This window comes from Eublepharis macularius, chromosome 8 (genome assembly GCF_028583425.1).
Source record: "Eublepharis macularius isolate TG4126 chromosome 8, MPM_Emac_v1.0, whole genome shotgun sequence".
NCBI lineage: Eukaryota > Metazoa > Chordata > Lepidosauria > Squamata > Eublepharidae > Eublepharis > Eublepharis macularius.
The window spans coordinates 53,864,303-53,889,099 of NC_072797.1; the positions used below are offsets into that span (position 1 = coordinate 53,864,303).

At 46.5% G+C, this 24,797-nt stretch overlaps 1 protein-coding gene across 7 annotated transcripts in view; it reads right to left on the reverse strand.

The window, feature by feature from the left end:
* FAM172A (family with sequence similarity 172 member A) overlaps positions 1-24,797 on the reverse strand; it is a 553,070-nt gene that overhangs the window by 224,684 nt on the left and 303,589 nt on the right. For all 7 annotated transcript variants that reach the window (XM_054986299.1, XM_054986296.1, XM_054986298.1 and 4 more), the window contains one exon: positions 12,388-12,507. In XM_054986299.1, the coding sequence (XP_054842274.1) occupies positions 12,388-12,507 (120 nt within the window). The remainder of the gene's footprint in view (positions 1-12,387; positions 12,508-24,797) is intronic.

Here is a 24,797-nt window from a genome sequence, read left to right on the forward strand (position 1 = left end):
GAAGGTGGAGTGAAAATTGGTGGGAGGAACATTAACAATTTGAGATATGCAGAAGACACCACATTACTAGCAGAAAATAGTGAAGCCTTGAAACGACTACTGATGAAGGTTAAAGGGGAAAGCGCCAAAGCAGGATTACAACTGAACATCAAGCAGACAAAAGTAATGCCTACCGAGGAACTACACAATTTTCAAGTTGACAATGAGGAAATTGAAGTTGTTCAAGATTTTCTATTCCTTGGCTCAATCATCAACCAACAGGGAGACTGCAATGAAGAAATCAGAAGACTGAGACTTGGAAGTAGAGATGGGCATGAACTGCATCACAAACTTCAAAAACCCACGAAAATGGCGATTGCGCGATCACGATCCGGCGGTTCATTATCGGCCACGGCCAACAAACCAGCGGTCGGTAAAAGCCTGGTTCGGTGCAATCGGCCGCGGTTCGGTAAGCCAGACACTCTGGCGCCAGCAATCAATTCCCCTGGCAACGGAGCTGGGGGAATGCCTGAACTCTGTCTGTGCTCCTTCTGTCACCCTGGAAACCCGAATGGAAGCCCAGCTTACCTTGATCGGCAGGTCTTCCTTCCAACCACGGAGCTGCAAAGCAGTTACAACTTGGGAGAAGACACTCAGGGGAGGGAGGGGGAAGGGGGTGTCCTGTAGCCATGGGCACTCCAATCTCATCCCTGCAATCCCTGATAGGCAGCTCTGACAGCCAAACACAGACCTCCTGCGTTGCTCAATGGGACCTGTGCTTATAAATAGCTGTGGGCTCTCAGGCTGGGTTTCACTTTCAGCAAGCAGTGGAGTGGGACAGAGCTCTTGCTTGCCACTTGCTAGCCTTTGGGGAGAGAGACTGAGAGTATAATTCAGCTTGGATTTGGGGGATAGGGATCTATCTCCTCTGGTTCCAGGGTTGCTGCCTGGCTCTGGGGCCAAGCTCAGTGGGGACCTAGGCTGAGGGCTCACATTGATTATTGATCAGTGCCGTATCGGGTCAGGACTGTGGGAGTGGTGGGCTAGGGCTCTAGTCCCTCCTTCCCTTTGGTGCCAGGGCTGCTGCCAGGCCCTGGGGCCAAGCTTGGTGGGTACCTCGGCTGAGGGCTCACATTAGTGCCTGATCTGTTCAGGTCTGTGGGAATGGTGGCCTAGGGCTCTAGTCCCTCCCTCCCTCTGGTGCCAGGGCTGCTGCCAGGCCCTGTTGCCAAGCTTGGTGGGCACCTCAGCTGAGGGTTCACAGTGTCATCTCCGTTCTTCTTCTCAATTGTTGTTTGCTGGCACGATGAGGCTTCGGGTGGGCGACAAGAGTGGTCGTGGGAGGAAGTGCAGAGATTGTCCCGGTTGCAGCACTGGAAGCAGTGCTGTGCAGTACTCTGGAGCAGCAGAGACTTCCGCTCCCCCAAAATCATCAGTTGCGGCTGTGGAGGAGGCCAAAGAGGTCTTGCCAGCAGCAGAAGAGGAACTCCTGAAAATTTTGGGGGAGGAGGAGGCCGAGGGATCCTTAGAGGAATGCTTGGGGTTCGAAGAAACATCCAGCCTGTCCCCATCCCAAATTACCGGCGGTGCTGTCCCTGCCTGCAGTCCACCCATCACTCCGTCTTCCATTGCCAGCTCCATGGCACATCCAACAGCAACCCTTCATCCTCCCTCCCCTGGAACCGTTACTGGACCATGGTTCAACCTCAATGTTTGGAGGCACTTTCGGTCCCTTCCTACTGACCCCCGCGTAGTGTGGTGCTGTGTGTTTGAGGGCCTGGTGTGCAGGGGCAATGACCCGAAGCACCTGTCATCAATGGCCCTGACTCGGCACCTGAAGAGGCACCACCCGAGCCTGTGGTCTCCATCCTCGGTCAGCGTAACATCCATCGGGGGGAGACGGAGGGCTACCAGCTCGTCTGATCTGGGATCGATGGGAAGGTGTCCGGAATGCACCTCGAGCTAGAAGCCTTGCCTCGAGGGTGCGGCTGGTGGAAGGGTCAGGCACACCGCCCTGGGGGATGTTGTTCCATCGAAGTCGGGGGTGGTGCTGCTCAAAAGGGTGAGGTCAAGGGCTCAGGAGGCGGGCATTTGTGTGGTGGCGCAGATGATTGCCCTTCCCCCTATCGGTCATGGAGTGTGTGGGCTTCCAACTGCTGCTCCAGCACTTTGCCCCATGGTTCTCCATGTCGTCACAGCGCACCATTGGGCGTCGAGTCGTGCCCACCCTGTACGAGGCAGTGCGAGACATGGTGCAGAGACCTGTTGGCCGCCCAAGGCAGAGCAGTGCACTTCATGGCCGACCTGTGGAGCGGCTGCCATCATGGGTACCTTGCCATCACCGCCCACTGGTGGCAACCAGAGGACCTCCGCATCCCCAGGCCAAGATCTGTCAGCCATAAAAAGGTTCCCAGCTTGACACCAGGCTACAGGGTGGTTCTTCTTCAGGCCCGGGGGATGGACGAGGACCACACCGGGAAGAACATTGCTGCCACCATCAAGGCAGCTGTGAGGCAGTGGATGTCTGAGGTGGAAGGGTTTGTCCGTGGATTCATGGTCACAGACGCAGGAGCCAACATATTGGCAGCCCTGAAAGAGGCATCCCTCCCGGGCCTGGTGTGCATGGCACACAAGCTGCACCTCATGATGCGGGACGTGCTCAGGCTGGGGAGCAAGCTGAGGGACAGCTGGGACAAGGGAACCTTGCGGACGCGCAATCTGCTGGACAGCTGCCGTTACATTGCTTCCCACTTCTCCCGCAGCATAAACTCTTCCCGCAAGCTGTTCCAGAGGCAGAGGGAGGCAGGGGACCCGAGCACCAACTCTTCCAGGACCTGCCCACCCGCTGGAACTCCACCTACGACATGATATGTTGTCTGGTGGAGCAGAAGGGCGTGTTGGAAGACATCCTGACTTCTTCGGATGTGCTGAGGAGGAGAAAGGAGTTGAGCCTCAGCTCCATGGACTGGAGAGTCCTTGCCCAGATGTCCCGGATCTTGAAACCCTTCAAGGATGCCACTGAGCCAGCCTGGGTCAGGTCCTCCCTCTGATCCACGGCCTAGACCAGTTTCTGGCCCAGGAGCTCCAACAGGGGCAAGAGCTGCTCCCCAGGGTCTGGGACTTTGTCCGGAGGATCGAGGCCTGCATCGCTGAATGCCTGCATCCTCTACGCTGCGAGGCTCAGTACCAACTGGCCTCCCTCTGTGACCTCTGCATCAAGGGCAGCATTGCCACGCAAGCGGGTCAGAAGCAGCACTGGAAAAAGGAGCTCCACAGAGTGGTGCTCCGTTTCCAGAGACAGAGGGCAGGAGAGAAGGAACTGGGCAGCGGCAAGGGGCAGGTGGTGGAGGAGGGGGGGGAGGGGGAGGAGGTGGGAAGAGACTCACGCCAGGGAACAGCCACCCCAACGGACACATTCGATCTCTGGGCCTCGTCGATGGGCTGCATGGTTGGCCACTGCACAGCGGGCGCCTCCCTCTCAGTGGAGGACTCAGTGGGGGCCATGGTGCGTGAGTACCTTTCTGAGGCCACCGAGCCCCCCTATGCCAACCTGTTGCAGTATTGGGCGAGGAAATCTGAATGATGGCCGGACCTGTCCATTGTGGCAACAAACACCCTGTCTTTCCCTCCCACCAGCGTGCAGAGTGAGCGGGTGTTCTCCCACCTGGGAGAACTCCTACGTCCCCGCCGCACACGTCTGCACCCAGACCTGGTGGACATGTTGACGTTCATCCAGGTGAATCTCAACCAATTGGGGCACCCTCCCATGGACCTGGACCTCCCTGGGCTCTGAGCCACCCTGGGGTTGTAGCCAGCCCAGCTCCTCCACAGTGGGTTCAAGCCTCCCTCAGTTCTCGGGGCTGCTTCCATGGCTGGTGACCCTTTGCCCTCCTCTCCCAGACAAGTTCCCGTTCCCTCTTCACACCTCTCCCTCTCTGGATCTGCTCAGATGCCTCCCAACCTCTCCTGTCTTTCCCATCCCGTCCTTTCCGCAAAGGCAGGAAGGTGTGGTGCTGCGAGCTGATGCCGCTTTTGGGCACGAGGAACAGCTCTGCTGCTGTTGCCGATGTGAGAGTGGCACCATATGGTACCCCCTTCAATGGCACCTGGTGTCCCCTCCGAGCAAGGGAGAATGGGTCCCTCCAACCCTTTCCACGAAGGCAGGAAGTTGGATGCTGTCTGCTGCTGCAACTTTGGACCCCGAGGGGCACCTCAGAAGCTTTTGCTGAGCTTGACAGGTTTGAGCTGCACGGTGCACCCCTGTCCACGTGTACCTGCTGTCCTCTCTGTGCATTGGGGGAATGGGACCCACGACCAGTCATGTGTCCTTTCCGCGAAGGCAGGAAGGTGGTTGAGGTCTGCCGCTGCTGCTTTTGGGCATGAGGGACAGCTCAGGAGCTGTTGCTGGTGTTAGTGTGGCACTGCACGGTACGCCCCCTTTCCGTGGGCACCTGCTGGCCCCTCTGAGAAGGGAGGAATGGGTCCCTCACCCTCACACCCTTTCCATGAAGGCCAGACGGTGGGTGCTGTATGATGCTTCGGCTTTGGGCCACGAGGGACAGATCAACTACTGTTGCACATAAGATTGTACGTCACGGTGGCCCCTGCCAACAGCAGCGGCTGTCCCCTGTGGACAGGGGTGAATGGGTAATGCCGCTACGACCAGTTATGTCCTTTCCGCGAAGGCAGGAAGGTGTGGTGCTGCGAGCTGATGCCGCTTTCTGCCACAAGGAGCAGCTCTGCTGCTGTTGCTGGCATTAGCATGGCACTGAACGGTACCCCCCCTTTCCATGGGCACCTGCTGCCCCCTCTGAGCAGGGGGGAATGGGTCCCTCGTCCTCACACTCTTTCCGTTAAGGCTGGATGGTGGGTGCTGTATGATGCTTCAGCTTTGGGCCACGAGGGACATATCAACTGCTGTCACGCATAAAATTGCACGTCATGGTGGCCCCTGCCAATAGCAGCGGCGGTCCCCTCTGGGCAGGGGTGAAAGGGTAATGCTGCCACGACCAGTCACATCCTTTCTGTGTAGGCAGGAAGGTGAGTGATGCTGGCGACAGCCTCCACTGTGACACAGGGGGAGCAGACAAGCCTCTGCCACAGCAGTCTTCGCACTCCTTCAGGGTGGATGTGGGATCCCTCTGTCCCGGTCCTGCTGCACAATGCGGCCAGGAAGCCTCAGGCTCAGCTCTCCTCTTCCACACAAGTACATGGTCCCTCTTCTCACCTCGCCCTCTCCGGAACACTGAGTCCCCTCTCAACAACCTCTCTGGTCCTGTCCTATTCCATCCTTTCCGCGAAGGCAAGAAGGTGGTTGATGCTGGCTGCTGCCGTAGAGTTCCTCAGTGGGATCCTTGGAGGAGGCCTCATGGCTGTTAGGATCTTCTGACTTCACAGACCCTCTTTCGACCTGTCCCCTCTCTGGAGCACTCTGACCCCACCAAACAACATCTCCTCTCCCTCCCGTCCTTCCATGGGGGGTGATGCCGGCGAGCAGCCAGACCCCCTGCCCCCTAAAGGGGAGGTGGCTTGTTGTTGTTTCCCTGTGGCCGCCAGGCCCGGCGGCCGCCATCATCATCCTTCTTCCAGCCTGTGCCAGGAATACCAGCACGCTCCACTTTGGACTGGCGGTTGCAGGGGATCTTCCCACTTACCCCCACATGACAGGTCCTCTCCCTCCCATCCTTTCTGGCAAGGCAGGAAGGTGGGTACTGTTGGCTGCCGCCACAGAGTAGCTCAGTGGGAGCTTCGGAGGAGGCCTCGCAGCTGTTGGTGGATCTTCTCACTTCCCCTCCAAATGACATCTCCTCTCCCTCCCATCCTTTCCAGCAAGGCAGGAAGGTGGGTGCTGTTGGCTACTGCTGCACTGTTCCTCAGTGGGACCCTCAGGTGAGGACCGCCGTCAACACCCACCTTCTGTACACTGGGCCAATGTCAACCGGTGGCTCTAATTGTGTCGAGTGGGAGTTTCCTGGGGGCCTTGGATTGGAGAGGGTATATCTCCAAGATCCCTTTTGCAATCTTGTCCAAACTTGAGTGATGGCTTTAGGAGAGGCTGCAAAAGACTCCCCGGGAATATGAGCTCTGTAAGTGCCAAGGGGGCCATTCCACACCCAACAAACCGCAAATCGGTTCGGTAATGGGAAATGTTAATTGCGGTTCGCGATCTCGGGATCGTCGTCGGCACCAAACCACGAACCGCTGGTTCATTAAATTGGTTCGTGCCCATGTCTACTTGGAAGAGCAGCTGTGAGGGAGCTAGATAAGATCCTTAAAGATAAAGATGTTTCTCAGGGAACCAAGATCAAGATAATCCAAACTATGGTATTCCCCTCTGCCATGTATGGATGTGAAAGTTGGATGGTAAAGAAAGCTGACAGGAAAAAAATGGATTCATTTGAAATGTGGTGCTGGAGGAGAGCTCTGCAGATACCATGGACAGCCAAAAAGACAAATAAGTGGGTACTAGATCAAATCAAGCCGGAATTCTCCTTAGAAGCTAAAATGACACGACTAAAGCTATCGTACTTTGGTCACATCATGAGAAGACAAGTTTCTCTGGAAAAGTCAATAATGCTAGGAAAAGTGGAAGGCAGCAGGAAAAGAGGAAGACCTAAAACGAGGTGGCTTGACTCAATAAAAGAAGCCACATTCTCCAGTTTGCAGGATCTGAGTAGGTCTGTTAGAGAGAGAACGTTTTGGAGGTCTTTCATTCATAGGGTCGCCATAGGTCGGAAACGACTTGATGGCACATAACACACACACAGAGTTAAGAGACTTAAAGGACAAACTAGGAAATATTAATGTGAAAAGGAGAGAGAAGAAACCGAAGCAGTAAGAGATCACAGAGCGGAGTCTTCTGCTGAAAGTGGGAAAGGTTTCCCACCTAGAGCCCGCCTGTCCAATTGCAATTCTATATCCATTTTTCATAGACTTGGTGAGGGCGTTTTCATATGACCATTTCTGAGGCAGAACAGTCACTTCATCAGTCACATCCAAAATGGCTGCATATATTGACAAAGACTTCTTAGCAGCCTTTAGACATAAGGAAAGATTGGACTGGGTCCAAGAGATGTGAAGGCCTGGGGAAAAAATGGAAAAAATTGAGGGGGGTTTCCCCAATTTCCCCCCTGAGGCCTTATATTCAATTTTTCAAATTGAAAATTTGGGAGAGTACTAAAAAAACCCGAATATGAAATATTTTCTCTTTTGAAATGAGTGAAACACTTTAAAGACAAGGTGTGCATGCTGTAAATTCATACAGTTCTTAAATCCAAGGTTCATTTCTGCACCTAGAAGGATATCTAATCTTTATCAGGGGACCATCTAGGGCTTTTTTTGCTTCTCAACTGTTGCATCCCTTCCGTTGTCCTTTTGGCCTAATTCTTCCATTGTGGTTCACTTTTTCATCTCTCCCTCAAACCACTGTAACACATATACCCATAGGCTGGGTAACAAGTAGCTACTATTACCCTAACTTGCTGAAGGGAAAAGAAGAGGAAGGGGAGCAACTGCACCAAAGCCTCGGAGGAAAACTCAGAAATTTCAGAGAACAGAACTCTCTCTAACCAGTAGCTACAGAAAGACTACATTTAGCTGAATTTGAGTCCAATGGCACCTGAGAGACCAACAAGATTTTCAGCTTGTAAGCTTTCAAGAGTCAGAACGCCTGTCTGCAGACACTCTTGAAAGATTACTCGGAAAATCTTGTTCGTCTCTCAGGTGCCACTGGACTCAAATCCTGATGTTCTACTACAGACCAACATGGCTACCCATAAAAAACTACATCTATCTAGAACTACACCTAGCTGTGAAGATACCATTACTGACACTTTGGACAAACCCTTTTCTGACCAAATAATATATTTTATGTTATTTACCATAAACAGTGCAATCCTAAGCAAAGTTACTCCAGGCTAAGCTCATTGATTGTAATGGGCTTAGACTGGAGTAACTCTGCTTAGGACTGCACTGAAAGCTTGTGTTTTTTTGTTTAACTTCTATTTTTCTTACTTTTCAGACAGCAAAAATTAAGGTACATGTGCTAAGGCTATGGTAACATTAAGGCTTGACTATTGTAATGCATTATACATAGGTCTCCCATCTAAGATAACTAGGAGGCTCCAATTAGTGCAAAATGCTGCAGCTCGACTGTTATCAGGAGAGAGCTGGAGTAGGAGCATCACTCCCATCCTATAGTCACTCCATTGATGACCTATCAGTTACTGTGCTCAGTTCAAGCTTGCAGTTTCCTCTCAAGAATTAGTTATATGTGCAATTTTCCTTGTAAAAAAACTAAGGCACTTATAACTTTTAAATTTGTAAATATGTCCAATATTGCAATTTTGTATGCTAAGTAAGGTATAAATGATGCATCTTATGTTGTTAAAGCAATAAAATTAGTTTAGGTTTGATTGGATAGTAAGTAAAGCAGATATTTCAATTTCTGTCTAAATTTCTAACGTGGCTTCCAATGTAGCTTTTACATCTCTAGTCCAAGCTCCCACAAACAAAGGAGGAGTTTGCATGTTTTCTACCTTCCCATTCCCCACACCAGCCTCCTGTACCCCTCCTTCATAAAGTTGCTCTTCAGTGTCAGAGACCTTTACAGAATAATATAACACAGAGGGCTGTGGCAAGAAGGGAGAATTAGCCAGAATTGCTCCCCCTCACCGATGCATGAATGAAGCATGTTCAGTGGCTGAAGCAAAAGTTCACAGAACATCAGGAGTTGGATTTTATCCAATTTTCTCCTCTGTTGCTACTCCTCGGTCGTATGGTTTATTGTTCAGGAGGACACCCCACCCCAACCCTCAAGAGTGGCTTTTTGGGGGTGCTCAGATAGCTGCTGGGGAAAGGAGAAGATAAGATCCACTTCCGTGAATCTTTTCCATTCAGAAACCTTGGGTGCAACTTAACTGTTTTTACTTCAGAAAATCAATAGTTTAAGTAGAATAATTATATGTTTGTTGGGTTTTTCTTATTCAACAAATATTCCTAGTTTTTAAAAGACTGACTAATAGTTCACTATGACTAGCACATGAAGTTTGCTTATATGGGCAGCAAATAAATTATTAATCATATTGTTAAAACTCTTCCATAAACTTTCTTAAAATTCAGTCTTTATTTTAAAAAAATTAAACTTTATTCAATGAAATATATTTTTCAGATCTTCTTTTGCATACGTGACATATACGCGTGTTGTGCCAGTAGTTATATTCTTCCTCCCCATGCATATACCTCCTGCAGAGACAGCAGACTACAGAAGCTGACCCTTACTGAGACCATCTTGTCTATCTGACAAAGCTCCTTTTTAACTTCTTACTTACTGCTTACTTCCTGCAATGGAGAAGAACTTTAGCTCTGCTTGTGATAATTTCACAGGCCCTGAGTACCCTGACCCCAGAAGCCCCAAGGTCAGAAGTCAAAGCTTGTTCTGAAACATCTGTGTGCTTCATATTAAAGTCGAACAAAAGTGGAGAAATATCCACCAGCGTGACAAGAGAAACAAGCAAAATGGAAATGACACACTGTTCATCTGTTATACATGCTATCTCCAGCTAGTGACAGGAAAAGAGTTGCGGGGGGGGGGGGGGGACAAAGACACTTTAGTTCAAATATGTTTTGAATTTTGGTTTCTCAAGCAAACGTTTTTTAGCCAATTTTCTCAACAAATTAAAAGATTTGTATTTCTTGCCTCTAGACTTCAAGCTATCTCTCCCAAATCTTCATCAATTACCATACAGTTTTAAGGTGCCAACAATTATAATAGGGTGGGGAATTCATCTGCATCACCTAAAAAGGTGTGCTGCTTATATAATGTTTAAGAGATTTTTTGTTGCTTCTTTAGCATTTGCGTTAACTAGGCAACTTTGTTTGGCTTGTAAAGTGATAACGTGAAAATTACAGCTAGCCATGTCAATGAAATATTTCTGGAACTCCAACAATTATATAATTGCACGTGAAGAAGTGGACATAAAAGCTTATGAAATAAAACTTGTCAGTCTTTAAGGTGCCACAAGCCTCTTATTTTATTTTTGCTGCAACACACTAACAGGGCTATCCCTCTGGAACAATTATTCTTTGTTTTCTGTCAATAATACACAACCCACGATTGGAGAAATTGTGAAGTAATGCTACATCTTGCTTTTCATCTAAAGAAGATAGGACACTGTCCTTTATCATCATGAACTGTAGGTTATATCAATCCGCTGAGCCTATAATTTGAAAATCTATCATGTGCATCTTTAACACCTCTTCTAAAAAGCCAGGCGTCACTTCAAATATTTCAATCACCTATCCAAAGTACAAAATGTGCTACAGCTGCAGGAGTCATTCTGGGATGCTTTTACAGTGCACATAAGAACTGTTGATACATTACATGTATCGAATGGAGGGGCAACTGAGACATTCAGATGGTTCTAGAACGAGCCACACTGAGTGGGATTCTTTGGTGCTGAGAGCCAATACTACAGGGGCCACACTGCTCAGATTTAGCCAGCAGCATCAGCGATGGCCATTGGCTCACCCATTGCCTTCTCCCACTATCCCTACCAACTTGTATCAATGCAGGGGAAGCCAAGGGGTAAGATGACACCAATCATTGTTCCTGCTGATGGGCTGGAGTCGAATGCTCTTGCACCATTGGTGGAGCTGCTGGGGCTTGGTTCTGCTTATTACAGGTTGCTAGCAGCCCTCTAGTAAATTAAATAGCCAGTCAGCTCCTTTTAGAGTGTCACAGTTTCTCAATCACACAGAAGCCAAAAAGTGTGAGACTCACAGTACTTTATACAAGTATAACTGAACTATGCATACTTGTTTCAGCAACTGTGATCATGTACAGAGCCACATCACCACACATTATTTTGTTCTGAGATACAGATACCACAAAAAATCAAACAACCAGTAAAGTCCTCAGCACACCATGCAATCAAAATGAATGATATAATAAATATATAGTGAAGATGAAGAGAAGAATAAAAGACAAAATGAATTACAGTGGTATCAGTGCTCATATCACAGTAATTCATCATGTCTTTTGTAAAATTTTATGAAATTAATTCTTCTCTTCATCTGATTAACAATATATATTTATTACATCATTCACATCAAATGCATGGCATTGCTGAGGTCTTTATTGGTTTTTTTGGTGGTATTATTAGGACCTCCTCCCTTTTTTTCCTTCTCAGGTACAGATAACCACATACAACATATGTGTGCCTCCTGTCATCTGAGAATAATTCAGATACTCACTGCTGCTCAGCACCAAAAGACACTTCCTTCCTCAAGAGAAATAAGCTTTATAAGTCAGGTGCTCAATTGTTGTTTTCCTCTTATTCACGTAAAACTTATTGCACATTAATCTTACTGGATACCTATAGTTTCAAAAGGTTTATATAAAAAAACTAAACATATTCAGTTGTTTTGCAACTGAGTACTAGTATCTGTGACTACCTGTAACCAGAAAGAATGAAAGAGGACTTTCTAATATATGTTTGGAAAGTAACAGATAAGTTTTTATATCCCAAACACCACAGCTCATTCAGTATAAAGGTAAAGAATACAATTTAACGGAAAGATCTCCCATTAAAGTCTCAGTGAAATTAGTGGGAGATGCTTGAGGGGCTAACTATACATTCCATGCAAATACATGAAAAGAAGCAAGGGTTTATTTAAGTGAATAGCTGCTTTGGGAGAGGGTGCTCTGGAGTGGAGAAACAGCTTTATGTTACTTAACCCTTTCAACCCTGGCCATTGTTTTTGCCTCCAATTTTCCTTCCCCAAGTTATTCCTTCTCTTTAGGCGGTCTAGATATACATAATCAGACTTATAAACACAATGCTGGGATTCCTTATGGAAAAAAGCAGCCGGGGAGTTGGGGAGGTTACTTATAGTAGAAAAATGGCTAGCTGTGGAAGAAGGAAATATCTTCTTTCATACCTACCCCCACTGCTCCAAATGTCCCCCCACTCAAATTTCTTTACATAAAGTTACGATTAGAGATTATTTAAATGCCTTGGCATATTTGCCTTTAGGAGTCAGTTCATTTCAGTAAAATTTTGAGCAGGAAAGGAAATGCCCCACATATATAGTCTTTGTGCTCCTATTCGTTTTTTCATTTTTAAAAAACCTGATTTATATTACATCATCCATAGGTCTTTCATTAATCAGTGACCCAAACTGCCCCTTTCATTTGAGTTAGGGAGTATGAGTTGTTTATTTGATCTCTCTTCTTAAAGTTATCCTTATAAGACCTTTAAATTAGCAAAGAAAAACAATAGATAACATAAACAGAATATGCCAAGCAAAAGACAGCTCTGTCCATATTCTTTCAAAAGAGAAAGCTATGCTTAACTTTTGCAAATGAAAATCAGAAGAAAAATAAGTATTCATGAACCCAACACTTACCAGTTCCACAAAGGCAAGGCCACCATAACTGTGAGCAACAAAAAATACACTTTCAGCTGCAGACCGGAAAATGAAATGGTCCCAGACATAAATTGCATGTTCTTCAGGAGAGCCATTTTCCTACAAAGAGAAGATAACACTAATTATGATTATGCTTATTATCCACCTTCTTGAGAAAAATGGACTATAAACGCTGCAAAACAAACACCTAAGTTATGTTTGGTGCTTTGAAAAAAGTAAACAAAAAAGTTCCTTCCGAAGTCACTAATAGACAAAGAATACAATCAAGAGAAAGCTAAGAAAACAGATCAAGAATTTGCAGATATACTCAAAAATTATATAGTAAGAGTAATTTGGGATATTCTAAAAAATACTTATTGCAAAAGATGGATGTCATTGTTACATTTCTTTTAAAAAAGAATAAAGCACAGAGCAGTAATATTAGTTTAGAAAATTATGTTTTCTTTAAAAGCATCTTCATTGAGGTTTTGGTAATATCCAAAATAGTTAGCTATAAAATAGATTAATAATCAGTTAAAATTCTGTACATGGTTAACAAGTTTATTAATAACACTTTCATTCCAAATTAAGTAATTTATTAGAGAGGCATCTTTTTAAAAGGTTCTAATTCAGATCAGTATTCTGGATCAAAATACAGCATTCTGAATAGCACTTTTAGTCCCAGTAGTATGTGTTTGTTAAAAATTGCTCTGAGAATTCAGCACTCTTCAAGCATTCTGAAGCTTTCAGGTCTAGATTTGGGGTTTTATGTAGCTCATTCGCCAGGGTATTTGAAACTTCTGAATTGTTTTAATAAGAGTTGATGGAACTCTCAATCTAATCTCTATAGTAATTTAACCATTTCAATATACTTCATTTCAATTTTTGGGTGTATGTAGAGGCTCCATCCCCCATTGTCATGGCTGCAGCACATCAAAGAAAACACTGTGAAATAATTTATATGAAATTCATTCTGCATTAATCTATTATTCTCTATGGCCACAAGTAATCGGGGTTATTATTATTTTTATCCCATTTCTGATTAACTGCTTATACCTCTGGGTCCTATCATGGCAGGTCAATCAGCTCAAGTTGAAGACATTCTATTTATTTAAATTTGCTAACAATTTTCAAAAGATAGTTTTTTTCAATCAAACAAGCTGTAACTGAAAACTACTGATGAAAGCTTGCTTCATTTGGAATACTAAAGTGAGTACTCCAGTGACCTATGTGATTCATTCTTATTCATTTTTATCATCAATTTAATTCTTATATGTGTGTTTTTTTAATTATCTAGATAATTCTAATATACAGCACATTAATGTTAAATAACTGGTTCGAAAGAGCTAAATACAAAAAATGGACTCTCACAACTGCATACTTATTATTAATAATATCAATATATATAATTCTCAATGTGGCTGAGTAAGTGGGTACTTAAATCCAGAAACTAAGACCAAAGACAGACAAGACAGATCTTTCTACAAACCTGGGTGGGGGTTAACCCCTCAAAATGATAAAAGGAATGCTTGCAGCTTTAAGAAATGGATGCCCACAGTGGCAATTGCTAGGCAACCACAACAGTATTGCCAGCCTTCAAGCCTTGTTTTCTGTCAGTAAAAAGCAAGGGGATAGGTCAAGACCCTTTCCAGGGCTGTTCTGGCTTTAGAATCATAGAATCATAGAGTTGGAAGGGGCCATACAGACCATCGAGTCCAACGCCCTGCCCAGTGCAGGATCAGCCTAAAGCATCTCTGACAAGTATTCATCCAGCCTCTTCTTGAAAACTGCCAGTGAGGGGGAGCTCACCACCTCCCTAGGCAGCTGATTCCACTTTTGAACTACTCTGACGGTGAAAAAGTTTTTCCTAATATCCAGTCGGTACCTTTGTGCATGTAGTTTTAGCCCATTGCTTCGCGTCCTACCCTCTGCTGCCAACTGGAACAGCTCTCTGCCCTCCTCCAAATGACAGCCTTTCAAATATTTAAAGAGAGCAATCATGTCCCCCCTCAACCTCCTCTTCTCCAAACTAAACATTCCCAAGGCCCTCAGCCTTTCCTTGTAGGGCTCAGTCTCCAGACCCCTGATCATCCTCGTCGCTCTCCTCTGCACCCTCTCGATTTTGTCCACATCCTTTTTGAAGTGGGGCCTCCAGAACTGCACACAATACTCCAGGTGTGGCCTGACCAAGGCAGTATAGAGAGGGGCTATGACCTCCTGCGATTTCGATGCTATGGCCCCTTTGATACAACCCAAGATTGAATTAGCCTTTTTTGCCACCGCATCACACTGACTGCTCATATTCAGTTTACAGTCCACTCTTACCCCAAGATCCCTTTCACATATACTACTGCCCAGAAGGGTATCCCCCATCCAGTATTTGTGCTTCTCATTTTTGTGGCCCAGATGTAATACTGTGCACTTGTCTTTGTTGAATTGCATCCTATTCACAGCTGCCCACTTCTCCAGAGTATTCAGGTCTTGTTGAATTTTAATTCTATCTTCTTGGGTGTTTGCTACCCCTCCCAATTTGGTATCATCAGCAAATTTAATGAGCAGCCCTTCCACTCCTTCATCCAGATCATTGATAAAAGTATTGAAAAGTACCGGGCCCAAAACCGAGCCCTGCGGCACCCCACTTGACACCTCCCTCCAATCTGATGAAACGCCGTTGACCACCACACTTTGAGTGCGGTCCTCCAACCAGTTCCCTATCCACTGAACTGTCCTATAGTCTACTCCACAGTTTTCCAGTTTGCCCATCAGAATGTCATGGGGGACCTTATCAAAAGCTTTACTGAAATCCAGATAAATCACGTCAACAGAGTTCCCCCGATCCAGTAAGCTGGTCACTCGATCAAAGAAGGAAACCAGGTTGGTCTGGCAGGATCTGTTAGGAACAAAACCATGCTGACTTCCCCGGATCCCTGAGTGGTCCTTCAGATGCTTACAGATTGATCCCTTTAAAATCTGTTCTAATATCTTCCCAGCAACAGAAGTCAGACTGACCGGCCTGTAGTTTCCCGGGTCATCCTTCCTCCCTTTCTTAAAGATTGGGATAACATTCGCTCTTCTCCAATCTTGTGGCACATCCCCAGTCCTCCAGGAGGCCTTGAAGATGATGGACAGGGGTTCTGCAAGGAACTTTGAAGGAAGACTCATCAGGGCCAGGGCCTGCAGCAACAACCAGGTAACTTGCTACACCTGACTTGCAGGACTCACCCAGGCCCAGGTGTTTACTACTGCTCAATAGTAGTTACAGTTGTTCAACAGCTTCTTCCTCATGAAAGCCACTGTATTATAGTGGATAGAGTTCCAGAGGCCTTCAAATCCTCATTCTGCTGTAAAAACGTAATGGGTAACATTGGGTCAGTTAAACAGTCTCAGTTTAACCTACCTCACAAGCAGAGGCGGACTCGCCATTAACAGCATCTGGTCTCCTGCCAGTGTGCCAATGACCTCCTGCCCACCTGAGCCAAGCGAAACCTGTCACAGAAGGGCTGAGCCCCACCCACCCAAGCTCCACACAAAGTGAGGGAGGCAGTGCCTGGTCCACATAAACCCCATACAAAGCAGGGGAGGTGGCACTTGGCCTGGTTTAGCTCTGTGCAAGCTGAGGGAAGTGATGCTTGGCTTGGACTAACTGAGCATGAGATGATGAGGTGTCTGGCTTAGCCTACCTGAGGTGAGACAGGAGAGGCCCAAGCCCAGAAAGGAGGGAGGCAGCCCCCAACCTGTCCAAACCTTGCACAAGACAAGGTGGGGTGGTGGTGCCTGGCTTAGCCCATTTAAGCCCTGCATAAGCCAAGGCAAGGGAGGGAGGCAAGCAGCAGGGCTGAGTTCAGCCCACGCGAGCCCCACACAAGGCAAGGGAGGCAGCTTGGACTGCCAGAGCCCTGCACAAGGCATAGTAAATTGATCAGGCAGGCTGTCTTTTTGGGGAGGGTGGGGCATAGTCAGGCAAGCTGCCTCTTCCTCTCTCCCTTCTTTTTTTTGGGGGGGGCATGGCAAGGGTGGTTAGAAGAGAAGCCCTTTTTTAGTTTTTCACTCCCAGTCCACCAGCATTCTTGTGAGAATAAAATGGAGGTGAGGAGAATGATGTAGCTTGCTTTGGGTCCCCATTGTGGAGAAAGTTTCGGTGGGTAGCCATGTTAACCTGCAGTAGAACAGCAAGATTTGAGTCTGAAGAAGAGAACTCTCCTGAAAGCTTACACCCTGGAAATCTTGTTGGTCCCTAAGGTGCCACTGGCAAAACTTGCAATAGTGAAGAAAGGCAGGGTATAAATGAAGTAAATTAATGATAAATACTGCTGAAGATGAGTGGCAGACAGGGTTGCTAGGTCCCCTTCCCCTCCTGGTAGGAGTGGAGGAACCTAGCACTTACCTATAGAGTATCTCACATGCATGTGCTTCCAATGTGACATGATGATATCACTTCTGGGTGTGATGACATCACGCAGACCTCGGGAGTGCTCTTGGGCTTCTCACTGGACCAATTTCTACCTCCGAATGGGCCAAATTAGCCTGTGTGAAGTCTGGTAGCATTCCCAGGGCCTGCATGATGATGTCACTCCTGGGAGTGACGTCTTTGCATCACACTGGGAGTGCACCCCAGGAGACGCATTCCCAAGCCTCTTCCCTCACCCACCAAGTGAGTGGTGGCATGGGAAGGAGGCTGGGAGCGAGGGATCCCCTGCCCCCATCGAAGGACCAGCAACTCTAGTGGCAGATATAAGGTAGGTTGGTTGGTAGTGGGAAGGAGAGAAAGAAACAAGAGAAGAGGTTATGCAAGTTGCCAGGAAGAGGGAAAGAAAAAATAATCTGGGGAAGAGGATACAGGGGAAAGGTGATGACCCTCACATAAGGTTGTCAGCTCCAAGCTGGGAAATTCCTGGAGATTTGGGGGATGAAGCCTGGAGAAGGCAGGGTTTGGAGAGGGAAAGGACCTCAGCAGGATATAATGCCATAGAGTCCACCCTCCAAAGCAGCCATTTTCAGAAGAGGAACTGATCTCTGTGGCCTAGAGGTCAGCTGTAATTCTGGGAGATCTCCAGCCACCACCTGGAGGCTGGCAACTCTACCCTCACAAGTCCTTGCAGGTTCCCCACTGTGCAACTAGCCCAGCCCAGCAACAGAAAAACACAACTGGGCAATAGCTTTCCCTGGTAGAAGCTGCTAGGGGTAGGGAAGGAGGGAAAACTGAAAATAGGAGGCAGGGAATGAAGGTTGCTTGTGAGTGGGAGGAAGAGAAGGATGCAGGAAAGGGGGAAAGGCTATGGGGGTTTTCAGGGAAAGGAGAGGGAAATGATGTGCCCCTACAAGTTCTTGCTAGTTCCCACTTGTGCTTAAAAAGTTCTATGGCCTTTAAAAGAGCAGTTTGTTTTGTATTTTTCTCATTCTTTTATGCTGATAATCAGAAGGAAACCTATACATTCACATCTACAATATCCAATAAATTTTTCAAGCCATATCCACATTAGGCAATGTAGTGTCATATTATCTGAACTCTGAAAAGCAACATTTGAAATATGCTCGGTAAAGAGCTTGCGATTGGTTTAAATACGGGCAGATACAATTGGTGAAGGATTGCTTCCTATACTATCCATATCAAATGACTTAAAGTCAACATGAGTCAACTGAAAACAATAGGTGTGTGTTGAGTTCTATGCCTTAACTCCTACCATTAAGGAACACTTGCATATGTTGTGAAATCATGTCGTGCACTTCCTTTATCCCATTCCAGATCACTTGATGCTGCTGTTAAGTGCAGGGAACATGAGGGAAGTCTACCTCAATAATATAAGGGCACTAATACATAGTTCCTATTTTTGGCAGTAGCCCCATGGAAAGCACAACTCGATAAAAAGAGAGGAATTCTGACAAATAAAACTTTGCAAGTTGGACTATGGAGATGCTGAGAAGGAATTTAGAGCTTCTCATCAACTTCATTTCACCTACATTAGGACTAGAAATTGGCACGATCCAAAAAATAATCCCGATTTAGCTGATCGTGATTCCGTGGCGCCGCCAAACGCAGGTACCTGATTCTAACCGATCAAGTCTCGTTTCCGGTCCAAAATCGGAAATCGGGGAGGCCAGCGCCCAGAGCAACCGTAGTCAGGCTGCTGCTGCGTGCGTGCGCGCTCCTGAGTCGCTCCCGCCCATGCAGCAAGCTGGCAGTCCTGGTGCGCTGTGGAGCTGGCAGCAGCACGAGTGGCTCGGAGGCTGTCAGTGCCGTTCACCTGCCCCGCAAGACAAGGTGCAGTCGGCTTGCCCGCGTGCCCCTTGTCCTGGGGAAAGGCGAACGGCGCAGGCGGCCTCCCAGCCTCCCACACTGCCTTTTGCCTTTCCCCAGGACAAAGGGCGGCTGGCTTGCCCACGCGCCCCTTGTGGGATGTACTAAAACAAATGACAGAATTGCCCATTGAAAATAATGGGAGAGGCTTGAATACCCATTGGAAATAATGAGAACCTGGAATGCCCATAGACTTGCATGGGCTCCATTGAAACACATTAGAACAACAACAAAAAAAAGGTGCAAAGAAAATGTGGAATGGATTTTGAAGGAAACTCTCTGGGCCCAGATAGACTGTTCTGGGACTGGATTGACAGGCCCCTGAGTGCAATGACGGCCCCTGGGTGTGACAGAAGGGGTCTGGGACTGGAATGACAGGCCCCTACCTGGAATGAGGGCCCTTGGGTGTCTCAGATGGGCTCTGGGACTGGAATGACAGGCCCCTGACTGGAATGACGACCCCTAAGTGTGACAGAAAGGGTCTGGGACTGGAATGACAGGCCCCTGACAGGAATGACGACCCCTAAGTGTGACAGAAGGGGTCTGGTACTGGAACAACAGGCCCATGACTGGAATGACGGCCCCTGGGTCTGCCAGAAGGGCTCTGGGACTGGAATGACAGGCCCCTGACAGGAATGACGACCCCTAAGTGTGACAGAAGGGGTCTGGGACTGGAATGACAGGCCCCTGACTGGAATGACGACCCCTAAGTGTGACAGAAAGGGTCTGGGACTGGAATGACAGGCCCCTGACAGGAATGACGACCCCTAAGTGTGACAGAAAGGGTCTGGGACTGGAATGACAGGCCCCTGACAGGAATGACGACCCCTAAGTGTGACAGAAGGGGTCTGGGACTGGAACGACAGGCCCCTGACTGGAATGACGGCCCCTGGGTCTGCCAGAAGGGCTCTGGGACTGGAATGACAGGCCCCTGACAGGAATGACGACCCCTAAGTGTGACAGAAGGGGTCTGGGACTGGAATGACAGGCCCCTACCTGGAATGACGGCCCCTGAGTGTCTCAGAAGGTCTCTGGGACTGGAATGACAGGCCCCTGACTGTCACCCAGGGACCATCATTCCAGTCTCAGAGCCCTTCTGACAGACCCAGGGGCCCTCATTCCAGGAAGGGGCTGTCATTCCAGTCCCAGAGCCCTTCTGAGACACCCAGGGGCCGTCATTGCGCTCAGGGGCCTGTCAATCCAGTCCCAGAACAGTCTATCTGGGCCCAGAGAGTTTCCTTCAAAATCCATTCCACGTTTTCTTTGCACCTTTTTTTTGCTCTAATGTGTTTCAATGGAGCCCATGCAAGTCAATAGGCATTCCAGGTTCCCATTATTTCCAACGGGCATTCAAGCCTCTCCTATTATTTTCAATGGGTAATCCTGTCATTCGTTTTAGTACATCCCCCCCTTGTCCTGGGGAAAGACAAACGGCGCAGGTGGCCTCCCACGCTGCCTTTTGCCTTTCCCCCGGACAAGGGGTGGCTGGCTTGCCCACACGCCCCTTATCCTGGGGAAAGGCGAACGGCTCAGGCGGCATCCCAGCCTTCTGCGCTGCCTTTTGCCTTTCCTTTGTGCCCACCCCCTTCCCCCTCCCTCCCCTGGGTTGCTGCTCCGTGGTTGGAAGGAAGCCTGCTAATCAAGGAAAGCTGGGTTTCCATTCATGTTTCGAGGGTGACAGAAGGAGGGCAAACACAGCTCATTCCCCCCCTGACTCCGTTGCCCCGGGAATTAATTACTGGTGCCAGAGTGTCTGCAATTCCGAACAGAAACCGATATATCCGATCAAGTCCCGAACAAGCAAACTCCCGACTGCTGGATCAGTTGCCGTGGACAGAACTGATTAGCTGAGTCACGATGGAGCAAATGCCAAAATCGGGGACTTTTTGAAATTGTAATTCAGATCGTGCCCATGTCTAATTAGGACACAATAAATGGTTAATGCAAATTAGAACAAGCTTCCAGCAGTCTGAATTTGTGACTGAAAGCCAGCAGGTAAAATACTAGATGCCTCTTCTACACTAACGACACTGCTCTTAAAAGGGTCTAAAATATTAAAAATCCTGCCTAATGTGACAAATTTTATATCTTCTTTTTAGAAAAACTAATACTTTATGAATGCAATTTAACAAGCCATTTCATAAGTGATAAATTTAAGAAGTATCATTCTTAATTATTAGCTTTATTTTACTTCCCTTAGTAGGGAAGAAAGAGTTAGTATATCTTTTAGTCTGTCAGTAACTATTAAAATTTTTAGACAGATCAGATACTGAACACCTGTCATTCTAATTAGTAGGAAATTCAATGACTACTTAAAGGATGAAAGAAGCTTGGATTATTTAACAAAAATATAATAAGAGGTTATTTAATCATTTTTAAAATTCATACAATTGCAAGCTACAATGCATGTGGATTTCAACATGACTACTCTGCTATTTATCAGAAGAAACACACATTTAGCAAGCAGAAAGTAGAAAGACTTCTGATTCTGACATGTAAAAATTCTACACAATACAAGATTCATTTATCAAATCAAACTCTGGCTAGGATACTTACAGATCTGCCAGTTAACCACAAAATATCTTTTGATTATATGAAAGCAATAAATAATAATGCAAATATAACAATATATAAGTATTGATCAGCAAGAGAATATTTTCAAGAAGCATTTTTTCTTATCAATATTAACCCATAATCAGCATGCGCCCCAGTTTAATGGATCACTGTACCATACAGAAGGGATTCTTAAGTTTTTGGGTGTAGTGGACCACACATCTGGTCCGCTGGAATCTTAACACCCATCACTGGGCTTCTAGCAATATAAATAGACCAATGTTCTATGAAAGTCCCTTACCTGCTGTGTTTTTACCAGCATTAGTTTTAATTTGTGTGTGTGTTTGTTGAAGGAAATAATCAGATTCTGCTTCTTTATTCAGTCCTCTAACACACATCCTCTCTTGTTCTCTCTGGACATCTCCACTACACTGTTCATGCTGCTTCCCAATCGGATTCACTTCCTTTTTCACTTGGCACTGCCCATGTCCACTGGCACCCTTTCTTGCTATCCCCAGTCTTCCTTGTGTCATCCGTAGCCTTCCTTGCTCTGGTACCATTTTCTTCACTTCCCTCACCATCATCAACCAACTCCACACTGATCTCCTTGTTGGAGGGTGTGTATTCAGCGTGACTGCACCAGCTTAAGGAGGATCCACAAAGAGTCCACACCTTGTTAGTTTAGCAAAGGTGTATAATACAGTTTATTTATAGGTGGATAAAGAGCAATATATACAAGTTTACAGTCCAGAGAGACAAAGTGCTTCGCCTACACCTGGACTAGCAAGAAGCCCCAACCATACTGTACATGGTAGCTATATATACATGTAGACACCCAATCAGATACATGCATGAGTTTAGCTGAGTCATTCACTTCATGGTCTCCTGACCCTTATGTTAACGATCTGACTCTATGTCACCTGATGTGTCTACCTGTCATACTGATCGTTCTGATCTAAAGCCTCTGCACACTGGCTTTTGACACTTAGATATCAACACTCCTCCAAGCCAGTATGAGAGCAGTTTAAGGCATCACGTAATCGTTCAAATGGTACAGCATACAAACTTTTAGTAAACATGTCTGCAATATTGTCACCAGATGTACATCTAAACAATCTTATGAATCCTTGCTCTACAGCACATCTTACGTTCAAATACCTGATTAAGATGTGTTTACTGTGTGTTTTGGTTCCACCATCTTGGGCTAACTGTTGTGCTGCTGTATTATCTCCATAAACAGCAATAGGTACTGCACAATGCAGTTTCATGTCAGACATGAGCTGTTGTATTACTTCCAGCTCTAAGATACCTTGACTCATGGCAGCGACCTCTGCCTCACACGATGAATGTGCTAACAAAGACTGTTTCAATGTCTTATGTGCAATGAGAGCACCTCCTACAAATATGGCTAGTCCTGTAGTGGATTTACCGTCAGGGCGATCTGCCCAACTAGCATCACAAAACATAGTGATCTGCATAGGTTCAGTGGCTTTTAGAACCAAAGAGAAATTGAGAGTAGCCTTAAGATATTTCAAGACGCGTTTTGCTGCTATCCAATCCCTATGGAAAGGCTTAGCACACCTTTGGCATAGCATGTTTACTGCTTGTGTTATATCTGGACGGCCCCAACATGAGAGATACAAAAGACTGCCCACCAATGACTGATATCTTTGTACATCTTCCCAGGGAAAATCATCTGGCTCCCTGATATACCCTGTAGTCATAGGAGTGGACACACCATGTGCTTCAGTTAATCCATACTCTGAGAGCAACTTTGTAATTTTATCTCTCTGATTCAGTTGGAAAAATCCATCCTCAGTTTTGGACACTTGCACTCCCAAATAATTGGAGATAGGACCCAAATGTTTCACTTTGCAAATATCCTTAACTATTTGTTTAAACCAACATAATTGTTCTTCTGTTTCATATGTACACAATATGTCATCTACAAAAATAAGGAGTTGGACTTCTGAACCTCCTACCATTTTTGTAAAAATGCAGGCATCACCTTTGCCCTGCTCAAAACCTGCTGCTTTTAGTGATTGTGACAGGTATTGAAACCAAGCTCGTGCTGATTGACGCAACCCATACAAGGCTCGGTTTAGTTTGAGCACCATATGTTTATTTGACACCTCATACCCTGGTATCTGCTCCATGTATAAACATTCCTGTATAGGAGCATGGAGATAGGCTGTACAGACATCAAAATGATCTATGTTTTTGTGTTGAGCCCCTGCCTTACATAAGGCTAATTTTACTGTTTCAGGCCTAACAGTAGGAGAAAATACCTGGTCATAGTCTTGGAATTGTACCTGAGAGAAACCACGGGCTACTAAGCGAGCTTTCCTCTGCACATTACCTGAGGGAAGTCGTTTCACCTTATACAGCCACCTACAACCAATAATATTTGTGTCTTTTGGCTTAGGTACAACTGTGAACACTTCATGGTCAGTTAGAGACTGATATTCGGCCTTCATGGCCTCGAGCCAAGCCTTTTTCTCTTCCCCCTCATAAGTGAGAAGCTCAGAATAATTAGCTGGCTCTTTAGCCAGCACACAGTTTGCTGCAGCTTCAAAACCATACCTTTGAGGTGGGACACCTTTATTAGGACGACTGGACACACGTATAGGAGGACTAGACCTCTGTGCGTCCTGTGTTACCTGCCTGGCTGGAGAACTAATCTCCTCTTTCACACTCACGTCCCCCTCTGAACTTGTTTCAGGCATTTCATCGGTAACTGGCAACACAATCTGGCTTTCACTCTCATACCCGTGAAGCCTTTTCCAACTTCCATGCTCACATATACTAGCAGACCTGCTGTACGATACCTTTTTGTTTTCATTTGTAAACCTGTAGGCCTTCATGCCACTCTGGTATCCAATGAATATCATCTTAGAGGCTTTTGGGCCCCCTTTTCTCCGCTGTTTTAAAGGGATATGCACCCAAGAAGTCATGCCAAACACCCTTAGTAACTTTAGGTTAGGGTCCCTATTGAAAAGTAACCTAAAAGGTATTTCATTCACAGCACGGGACCACAGACGATTTACCACATAACAGGCACAGATAATTGCCTCAGCCCAGTAAGTTTTTGGCAAACCAGCATCAGCTAACATAGCAGCCATTTTTTCTTGTATAATGGCACCATGCCTTTCTGCCAGACCATTTTCTTGTGGCACACTTGTATTTGCTACCCTGTGCAAAACACCATATTTATCACACCAGTGAGAGAATTGTGCAGACATGAATTCCCCCCCTTGGTCAGACTGGATGGCCTTTATGTCCAGCCCCAACTGTTTTTGTACCCTTTTTGCCCAAACCTTAAACAAATCAAATGTTTGAGACTTGTGTTTCATAACATACAGCCATGAGTACCGGCTAAAATCATCTGTTAGGACCAGGGCATGACAATTTTGAGAATGGCTTTTGGGGAATGGACCAATCAGATCCATGTGAATTAATTCAAGTGGCTTTGTAGACACCCGGCCACTTTTCTTAGCTACAGGGAATGCCTTTGTTTTGACTGCTTTGCAAACAGTGCAGTCTAGGAACTCTGAGCAGCTTG